This window comes from Glycine soja, chromosome 7 (assembly GCF_004193775.1).
Source record: "Glycine soja cultivar W05 chromosome 7, ASM419377v2, whole genome shotgun sequence".
In the NCBI taxonomy this organism is placed as follows: domain Eukaryota; kingdom Viridiplantae; phylum Streptophyta; class Magnoliopsida; order Fabales; family Fabaceae; genus Glycine; species Glycine soja.
The window spans coordinates 6,942,586-6,953,182 of record NC_041008.1 but is presented as its reverse complement, the minus strand read 5'-3'; the positions used below and the strand labels follow the sequence as shown (position 1 = coordinate 6,953,182).

The 10,597-nt window shown below is 33.4% G+C and overlaps 1 protein-coding gene across 1 annotated transcript; it reads left to right on the top strand.

Annotated features, from left to right (window-relative positions):
* Positions 1-1,031: 1,031 nt before the first annotated feature.
* LOC114418472 (DEAD-box ATP-dependent RNA helicase 13-like) lies at positions 1,032-9,607 on the top strand. Its single transcript, XM_028383833.1, has 15 exons — positions 1,032-1,268; positions 1,531-1,812; positions 2,119-2,297; positions 2,395-2,589; positions 3,914-4,090; positions 4,604-4,992; positions 5,316-5,496; positions 6,385-6,507; positions 6,588-6,704; positions 6,937-7,041; positions 7,368-7,508; positions 7,602-7,667; positions 8,305-8,463; positions 8,913-8,994; positions 9,102-9,607. Exons 1-15 carry the CDS (start codon positions 1,088-1,090, stop codon positions 9,155-9,157), a joined length of 2,433 nt encoding a protein of 810 aa, XP_028239634.1. The 5' UTR covers positions 1,032-1,087; the 3' UTR covers positions 9,158-9,607.
* Positions 9,608-10,597: the final 990 nt, after the last annotated feature.

The window sequence follows — 10,597 nt, the reverse complement described above, 5'->3', positions numbered from 1 at the left end:
TATATATATATATATATATATATATATATATATATATAATGTTAACAATTTGGTTCAGTTTCAGTATTAGGTCTTCACTAAAAAAATGTTTCAGTAAGAGGTAATTGACCTGCAAAAGGTAAAAATAAGATAATATTTCTCCATACGTGAGAGAAACTAAAAATCAGACAATATTTCTCTATAGTCTATACCTCTTATCCGAATTGTAGAATACGTGAGCGTGCGGCACATCAAGTTATGGTACCACTAGAGCCTTAAAACTAATCCAAGGATAGCATTTCAATGTTTATTTCCTTAAAAATTGCATTTTGTTCAATTTCGTAAATTTATTTTTGTGCTTGCATTTTGATAAATTATTTTACAAATTGTGGATAGGCAACTTAAGTCACAATCTTGTTAATATTATGGAGTTATTTTTTATTGTCTCTTATGCTAATTGGTTAAAATACTCTATTGGATTTGTTTAATATATGCTAATGAGCGACATTTTTAAAAGCCACAATGTTCAAGCATAAAAAAATAGATGCATTTTTCAAGACAGAAGATAATACAACTTCAACATCTTTACCTCTTTAAAGGAATAATTCTAATGATTCAAATATTCAAATAGTGGAGTTTCCTTTCAAGATTAAAAGAGTTGTACCTAATGAGTTCGATGTTAATTCTTTGGAGTGTCATTTGGGAAATCGCCTTCAAACATGGGAATACCTACTTAATCAAAGAGATGAAGTTGTGACTGAATTTTTTATACATACTACTTTACCCTCAAATAGACCGACCTAGTGGAAGGAGAAATTAGTTGAAAAAAAAATAGAAACTAGTTTTTATGAAATCCTAATAAAAGTATGGATGTAAAGGTGAGAGAAAAGAGGAGTATTTTGGGAATATAAGAAAACAAAAAAAAAACATTGGGGTGTTAAGAGAATGAAGGGGTATAAATAGCATGGGCCTCCAAAGTTTGATATTGACCCAAACCAGATGTTGGAGCCCAACTTCACTTAATACACAGTCTATTTGTTCGAGTTTGTTCAGCAAAGGCGAATAGATACACTTTAGAGAAACGTTGAACGCGGCGGTGCCGTTAGCCATGGAAGCAGCAGCAGCAACAGCAAACTCTTCTCAGAGAAAGCCGAAGAGAAAACGAGCTTCAGCAAAAAGCGATCCCGAACTTGACCGTCTCGACTCGCTTCCGTGGAACTCCGCTCTTCCTCAAAACGACGACGACGACGCTTTCTCCTTGTTCATTGGCTCCAACGAACTCGAAGGAGGTTCGTTTCACTTCTAGTCACTTTTTTTTTATTTACAATATATATATATATATATATATATATATATATATATATATATATGTATATATTGCTTGATAATGTTTTGATTTTATTAAATGAACTTGAAATTTAAGCATCTGTAGTGTAGCTGAATGTTTTGCTTGTTTGCATTGGTGTCGTTGTGAAGAACAGTGTTGGTTCTAGGGTTTACCAGTTTCTGTTTTTCTGTTATTTTATTCTGTTCGTGTTTTGTGTTGTGTAGGTTTTCTTTCGCTCGAGGAGATTGATGAGGCTGAGTATGGTTTGAGTATTCCCGAACCTGAAGTTGACAAGAGGAAGACGAAGAAGAAGAAGTCTGAACAGAACGAAAATGTGAAGAAGCAGCAGCAGGATGGAGTTGACAGTGCTTGTAGCGACGACACGGTGGTCGAAGCAGAGTTGGATGAGAGTCTGAAGTCTAAAGAGAAGAAGAAAAAGAAGAAGAAGACAAAGAACAAGAAGAAGGATGCCAGAGAAGATCAGACAGTTGAGCCGTCAGATGCTGGTAATTGGTTTTTTAATTTTAAATTAATTAAATAATTAATTTCTAATTATATGTACATTTGTATGTGTTTGTATGCTGGTGTGTGTGTGTAGGTTCCTGAAATGGGAATTGTTTGTGCAATCTTAATAATTGAAGATTGGGAGATCTCAGGCTTAATAATATTTCCAAAACTTTGGTTTTTAACCATGCCGAATGCTGCCGTGTGATCCATGTAGCCAACCTCACATAGTAGGATTGTTGCTGTTGTAATGTTAATAATTGAAGATGAGAAAGATGCATTTTTCTGATTGCTATATCTGAATATAGGTTTAGATACTAATGTGAAGGATGATATTGGGGAGGAGGACGTTGATGAAACTGAATTTTATGCATGGAATGAATTGAGGCTTCATCCTCTCCTCTTGAAAGCTATATGCAAGCTTGGCTTCAAGGAGCCAACACCAATTCAGAAGGCTTGTATTCCAGCTGCTGCTCATCAAGGGAAGGTTTGTTTGAAGCTCTTCTTCAAGGCACTGTGTGGGGTTTGTATCCTAAGATTACTTGATTAGCTTTAATGAGAATTCTTGTGTGTGCATTTGACAGGACGTTGTTGGGGCTGCTGAGACAGGATCCGGCAAAACACTTGCATTTGGTTTGCCCATTTTGCAACGTCTTTTGGAGGAGAGAGAGAAGGCCGGAAACATGGTTGGAGAAAGGGGTGAAGAACCTGAAAAGTATGCTTCTACTGGTCTTCTGAGGGCTCTTATTATTGCTCCGACTAGAGAACTTGCACTTCAGGTACTTATCAAGGCTTTCTGTTCATTTTCATGATTGTCAGTCACTTGATTGTTACAATGATGTTTATATGACTAGGGTGAGAAGTTGAAACTTTTATGCTGTGTATTTAGTTTTATAGTAGTTACAAACAAGTCTCATATGGTGTAACTTGGGAGCCATCCTTGTCCATCTGAGGGAGTAACTCAAATGGAATTTAATTACAGCAATCCTGAGTTTTATGAGGCTGATGAAGGATTTCCTAAGCTTTTAGCAGAATGGGTGGGTCAAGGTTATCTAATGGAACAAAACAAAATGGAACCTCCTGGTTACTGACTACTTGTATTGTTTTATTTGTGGAATCTGGTTTCAGTCAAAGTTTTATGGGTTAACCTTAAGAACACTTACAGTAACGGGTGGGAGATTTTCCTAGTTATATTAAAATGTGGGCTATTACAAAAACTTGAAATGCTATATTGGATTTCAAGTGTTGTTTGAATACTGAAACAAGTGCCAACAATGAAAGTTTCAATATTGAAAACAATTTGCTGGTGTCTCTGATGCATACTATACTATTGAAATTATGTGGTTTTAGGTTTAGAGGGAGGGAGAAAGATAAAAGAGGATGAAGCATTATCGATGATAACCAAGATGTATTGCAATGTATTGATGTGGTGAATATATTCATAAAACCTAAAGCACTAACAATATGTTCACTAATGCTAACTATTCAGGGAAACAAATCCTGATAGGATAAGGAAATATAGAAACCAATCCTAAGAGATAACTAGGAAATAAGGAAACCAATCCTAGAGGATAATTTAAGATATTCTAAGACATGATAAGATATTTTCATATATTTTTAAACACATACTAAATGAAATAAGTGAAAACATTTAGCACCTAGGAGGTTTTTGCATCAATTTTTCATGACCTCAACAAAGAGAAATATGCTAAAACTTCATATGCAGTTTTGTCTAGTAACCAATTTAACATGCTTGATATTGTCAGACCGTCAATCATTCTAACTGTAGTTTCCTTTAAAAATGAATTGCTCATTTTTTATTTTTGTAGATTATTGTTGTTGCATGTGGTATTCTGTACTTCTGTTCACTAGCTCTGCTGTACTCATGTTAACTTCTGTTGTCATGGAATTCATCTTTCTGATTTAGTTGGATCTATTGTTAAACTTAAGAATTAGCTGTGCTGATCTGTAAAACTTTGGAATCTGTAACTAAGATAATAATCTGAAAATCTTCATAGTGAACATTCTTTCTGGATCCCAACAGTAATCGTTAATGATAGAAATGGTCAATTTTCTTATTTTGTGCTGTAATTGCTTTTTCAGGTCACTGATCATCTGAAAGCAGTAGCCAAACATATTAATGTTAGAGTGACTCCTATAGTTGGGGGAATTTTAGCAGAAAAGCAGGAGAGACTTTTAAAAGCAAAGCCTGAGATTGTTGTTGGGACTCCAGGAAGGTTATGGGAACTTATGTCAGCTGGAGAAAAACATCTAGTTGAGGTAATTGCTAATGCGATGCATTATGAAGTTTGGGTATCACTGAATTTATATTTGCAAGAATTATATTATTGTTTTTTATGAATAATAATTTGTTAGATAATTGACAAGGGAGAAAGTATAGTGGAAAATTGGAAGCTACTTATCTGCACAATTAAATAGAAAAAAAGAAAAGAAAATGAATGCTGAAGAAGTCAGAACACATAAATAATGGGCTCTTGGCAGTTCTTGATCCTTATTGTGCAATGTATATGAGCCATGATTAAGCATGCTGGTATGACTTAGATCATAGCAAGAATGATATATTGCTCATTCCTAGCTAAATACTATGCTGTTTAATGACAATGTATGCATGCTGGATGGTGTTGGACATATCATTTTGCTTATATTTTTTTGTTGCTTTTTTTTTTGTTCTTGATTGATTACTGCTGCAGGATTAATGCAAGGTATGTATAAATAGATTAGAAATTGTTTTCATTGGAAGTCATTTTTGATGTCAACCATGTTGATTTGCAGTTACATTCATTGTCTTTCTTTGTGCTGGATGAGGCTGATCGTATGGTACAAAATGGTCATTTTAAGGAGTTGCAGTCAATAATTGATATGCTTCCCATGTCCAACAATTCTGCTGAAGATAACTCTCAACATGTACAAAGTTGTGTTACAGTTTCTAGTTACCAAAGAAAGAAAAGGCAAACTCTTGTTTTTTCTGCAACTGTTGCACTATCTTCTGATTTTCGCAAGAAGCTAAAACGAGGCTCAATTAAACAAAAGCAATCATTGACAGATGGATTGAATTCTATCGAAACTCTTTCTGAGCGTGCAGGAATGAGATCTAATGCAGCAATTATTGATCTTACTAATCCGTCTATATTAGCAACTAAGCTTGAGGAGTCATTTATTGAGTATGTAAATTCATATCTAAACTCTAGAACTGGAACTCGAGTTTTAGAAAATACATTTTTTTAATTGATATAATCATTTTTGACTGAAATTGTTTTTTGAATATGCTATTGTGTTAGGTTACATAACCTGGGGCACTTGCTTTTTATTCCTCCTTGTGCAAAGTAGAGTTTTAGTTTATTGTTGAGCATTCTTGCCAAATTTCCAAGATTTTATTAACTAGAAGTCTACAACTTATTATCTATGATGAAGTCAACAAGTAAAGTTTAATATGACATGAAATGTAATTTTTGTTTGATGATGCAATGTTAATTATTTTTTGCAGATGCAGAGAAGAAGATAAAGATGCCTATTTGTACTATATTTTGACTGTCCATGGACAAGGACGCACAATAGTTTTCTGTACTTCAATTGCAGCTTTACGCCATATTTCTTCCATACTGCGCATTCTTGGCATCAATGTTTGGACTCTTCATGCCCAAATGCAGCAGCGTGCTCGTTTGAAGGTTTGTGTCCTGTTAGAAATATATTAAACCATTCACGTGTCTTCATCTAAGTAGTTAAAGTTTTTGGGATAGTTGGTTCATAATATAGTATTAAAGCCTACTTGATAATCTAGTCTTGATACCAGGCCATTTGTAGATGTCTATTTATGCAAACTTCATGGTTGAGATGTATGTATCACATTGGTTACGAATGTTATCAAAATGTTCATTATAACATTTGATGTTCCTCCCCATATTGGTTAGGAATATGGCCAAAATACTCCTTAAAATACTTGAGCTATACTCCCACTAGGGCTAGTTTTTGGGCTTGAGTTCAGCTTTGTTGGTCTATTTCTAATATGTTAATAAAGCCTTTGTGGTTGTCTAGAGTCTAATCCTCATTTTCTCCATTCCTCTAACAAAAAGAAGGTCAATTTCAACACCAGGTCATTAGTGTTGATCCTTTTCCTATTAAATATCATTACTCAGAGAAAGAAAGACTTGACTTCGGAGCTTTGGATTTTCATTTCATTTTACCTAAAAGGAATCTTTAGCAATTAGGATAGTGAGCAATAATTTAAGAATTGAAAGAAGGCAAAACAAACTAGAAAAATCCCTAGTCCAAACTCATGTTTTGAGAATTTCTATACTCAAATAATGCTCCTCGACTTCTTTTCTTAGTAACTTTTTTTTCTATAGATAAATAAAGTGAACCTAGTTACTGAATTTTAAAAGTATATTGTCCATCCATGAGCATTGTGTGTCTACTTTGTCTCTCCTTTCATGGGGCATGGAACTCAGATGTGTCAGATCCTTGAAATTGTGACTAATTATGTTATTACTGAGTAATCTATTAATTTCATTAAATATTGCATTTTATTTCCCTCATCATTTTGCCTCTGGATGTAGGCCATGGATCGCTTTCGTGAAAATGAAAATGGCATACTTGTTGCTACAGATGTTGCTGCAAGGGGTCTTGATATTCCTGGTGTTAGAACTGTTGTCCACTATCAGCTTCCACATTCAGCAGAGGTATGGAATGCCTTTTTTTCTTTGATTCATATATTTCTATAATCTGTATATGACATCTGAAACTTGCTTCTTACTTTTAGGTTTATGTTCATAGAAGTGGAAGAACAGCCAGAGCTTCTGCTGAAGGTTGTAGTATTGCTTTAATATCATCAAGAGATACATCAAAGTTTGCTTCATTGTGCAAGTCATTTTCCAAGGTGTGTTTTGAAACAGTTCTTTTGTTTTAAATTTAATAATCTATATAATCTATCTTAGAGATATTAAAGTTGCACTTTATAGCTGTTATTTTAATTATCTCTTATTCAAACCAGTTAATAAAAAATAGTCAATATATGTTTTTGGAGAAAGTCAGTAATTCATGCTGCTTCATCTAGACCAAAATAATTAATTAATTTAAATTTCGGTATATTGTCTTGGTCATACATACAGGATAACTTTCAGCGGTTTCCTTTAGAGAACTCTTACATGCCAGAGGTCCTAAAACGATTATCTCTTGCACGTCAAATAGACAAGATAACAAGGAAGGATTCCCAGGTATACTGATGCACGTCAAATAGACATCATTTATGTAACCCGTGTATGATTAAAATGATTTTGAATTCAATTACCTACTCTGGCAGATTTTCTTGTAAGTCTTTACTTTTACGGGTTAAACAGTTGAATTTCTGTTTTGCTTTCTTACCTCATTTCTGACCGTCTCCCTATTCAGTAATTCCTGATTGAGTCTTTACTGGTTATGTTGTAGATTTTTTAGGTTATCTTATCCTTGTCTATTTCTTTCCTTGTTAGGAATGTTACACTTTATCTATTTCTGACCAGATGTGTACTTTTATGTGTGAATTATATTTTTCTTATTGTAGGAAAAGGCTGAGAAAAACTGGTTTGATAGGAATTCTAGCTCAGTAGAATTAGTTACAGAAAGTTATGACAGCGAAGAGGAACAAGTGAACAAACATAAGCAAATGAAGGCCAGCTCTAGACAATTGAAGAAATTGCAGGAGGTTTGATACTTTTATGTTAAATGCAATGATATATAGTCGGTATTCCCCCCTTTTCCAATTTATTTAATTCTTCTCAAATCTTACTAATTGCAGGATCTCAAAATACTGATTTCACGTCCATTACAATCAAAAACATTTTCACATCGATATTTAGCTGGGGTATTATCCTTACTATGTTTATATTTCACCTTAGCACTTTCTTTTTGATGTTATTTATAAGTAGCATAGTGATTGGCTGATTACAAGGGGAAGGCAGGAGGTAGAGCATAAGGATATTGATTTTAATATTTTCTAATGCAGAATTGGAGATATATATACTTTTGATCATAGGTCTGTCTTAGTTCCAGTCATCCCAAAGTGGGATCTTGGGTTGGGCTGTCTCTACTACTAGTAATTGGGATCGAGTTGCAATTTGGGACTGTAGATGCAATTGATCTAAGGAATTAAAAATTTCTACCACACCACCAGAATGGGGCCCATATGTGTTTCATTGTCTTCAATAAAATAATACATTATTATCATATTCTAATCCATTTGTTACCTCTGTATATGCAACCTGGATGAGCTAATATTTTCTTTATAATAAAGAAATTATTATTGGCATTTTTCTGTTGGATAATGCCTCAGGGTGTCATGCTTGCTGATAAATGTCAAAACAAGATGCCTTAATAAGTTAATATTTTAAAATTGATTGGAGAAACATTATTAGGAATATGTTTTCCATTGTTTCTTTTCTTTTTAACTTTTACCTTGAAGGTTTGAGGACAAAACTCTTAGCGTAATACTCTCTTTCCAGGCTGGTGTCTCACCCCTCATGCAGGAGCAATTGCAACAATTAGCAAGGCAAAAACTAAGTGATCACCAGGGTTCAGGACTAGGCAAAAAGGGGAAGTTGGTAGTGATTGGTCAAGATTGTGTGGATGCACTTCAGGCACTTCGAAGTGCTGGTGAAGAGGTAGAATAGAATGTTTTACCATTTTTCATATGCTGGCAATTGTTTTTTTCTGCCTTGTGAATTGTGATGGATGATAAAAGTTCTGACTTCAAATATGAGATTTGCCTGCCTGATGTGTAAATTGAGGATGCTTTTTCTTTATTGTCTATTTCTATTATGTCATAATGTTGTAAATGTCAAATATGCAGCAGAAAAAGAGCATTGTGAATATGGCATTATTCTTCCTTTTTTTTCCCTTCTCTACACTTGGGCTTCCATTTCATAGTATTTGATATGAAAAAAGCTCTTGGCCAAACTGGGAAAAAAAGTTAAAGCCATAACACCAAGACACAATAACTAACAAAAACTTGGACTAGAGCTAATTTCTAAGCCTTAACCTCATTCTTAAACCCAATTATCATGTTTGATGTGATCAAATTTTTTGACTTATCACCCTTTTTCCGTCACAGGTGCGAATGGATGCCAAGGATTTGGCTGGAAAACAGAGAAATATGCAGAATTTAAAAAGAAAGCGTAAAGAGGAGAAAAAGCGTAAGTTTTCAGTCTTGAATATCTTTTCCTTACTATTTAATTTATTTTTGAGCAATATTTGTGCTTCTAGTCAGTAAAAGACTAAAAATTCTGGTATGTTGTTCCAGGTTTGCGTGATCAGCGTAGAAAGCAGAAGAAAAAGCTAAAATACGGGGATGAATAGAATTGTATACATAACTGAGCCATTAGTTAAAATTTTGCATCAACCAAAGTTTTCATTAGTTGCTGAATTTTTTAAGGCAGCGTCTGTAGTTTCTCCTTCCTAGTTTTAGAGCTTCGAATTTGAGTTTGAATATATATATATATATATATATATATATATATATATATATATACTGTATCGAGCAGTGGATGTGATCATGTGATTGAGTTTATATTAATTATATCATGGGAAACCCATTGTCCTCTTTGATAGTTATCCCAAAACAGTCATATGCTTGAAGATTGCATTGTTTCTAGATGCAAATCGACCAGATTGCTGTCACAGGGACTCTTGGACAAATTTGGCCTAGTCTTCTTACTTTTCATCCAGCAAATGTTGAATTGAATGTTTTGAATAACAAATCTGGATAAGTAATTTTTGCTGGGAAGAAAGACCAGCAGGGAGTATGTATTTCGTTTCTTTTTCTTTTCCAATCAAATAGTCAATGATGTCATGTTCACATTCAAATTAAGATTCATGGAAATGTGAGACAGCTGACAAGTAAAGACAATATAATTTTGAAATAATTAGTTATAGAATCACATTATGAAGTGTGTTTAATTTAACTTATTTTAGGATTTTAAGAAAACTATCATGCTTAAGTAAACCATTTTTTTAAAGTTGGTGTAGTTTTATGGGTGTACTGGAATACTGAAAAAGATATTTGCACAAGTCAAAGTATAAGGACTCTTGATGTGCATTTAGGTAAGTTTAAATATATTAGTGTTGACTATTTTTATTTGGTGTACATATTTTTTTAAAATCATTTTACCCTCTAACTAATTCTAAAAACAACTCAAATACAGCTATCAGAAAGAATAATTCCTCAATTAAGACAATTATTTAGAATTTCTAATTATTATTTTTTAATTTAAAATTGAAAAAAATAAAAGAAATCAGTAGTTGAGGCACGCAGTGCCTGTTTCCAACTAGTTTAAATAATGAATAAGATAAAAAAAATGACAATTGGTAGTGGTGCCTCGTGCTTAATTTGAATAATTGTACTTCTAATAGGATGATAAAAATTGTATAGTATGCATTTATTTATGTCACATTAGAAAAAAAATTATAAGATGTCATGTGATGTAACTTCACTTTTTTTGCGTATCAATATGATTGTAAGAGTGTTGATGCGTTTTCCATCGTGTTAGTTGTTATTCATGAGTTAGTTTGATATTAAATATTTGTAGGGAATTAGTGTTTTATCTTTAATTTATGGTTCTATTTGTAGGAATTGTACATATTTTTCTTTGTAGTGTTATTTTATAGAGTAAATACTCCAATTTTGTGAATTAATGTTGAATCCAACTCAGGCTAAAGAATAGAAGGTTCAAGTAATTGATGACTCACTCAGCGAGGCAAATCCGCTCAACGAGTGACATCCGCTTAGTGAGACATACA

Bases quoted from the DNA above. Each gene is read 5' to 3' on its own strand.
- LOC114418472 (XM_028383833.1), top strand. From the start codon at position 1,088: ATGGAAGCAGCAGCAGCAACAGCAAACTCTTCTCAGAGAAAGCCGAAG. The intron at 1,813-2,118 runs GTAATTGGTTTT...ATCTGAATATAG, and splicing joins AGTTGAGCCGTCAGATGCTG to GTTTAGATACTAATGTGAAG. The intron at 6,508-6,587 runs GTATGGAATGCC...TCTTACTTTTAG, and splicing joins AGCTTCCACATTCAGCAGAG to GTTTATGTTCATAGAAGTGG.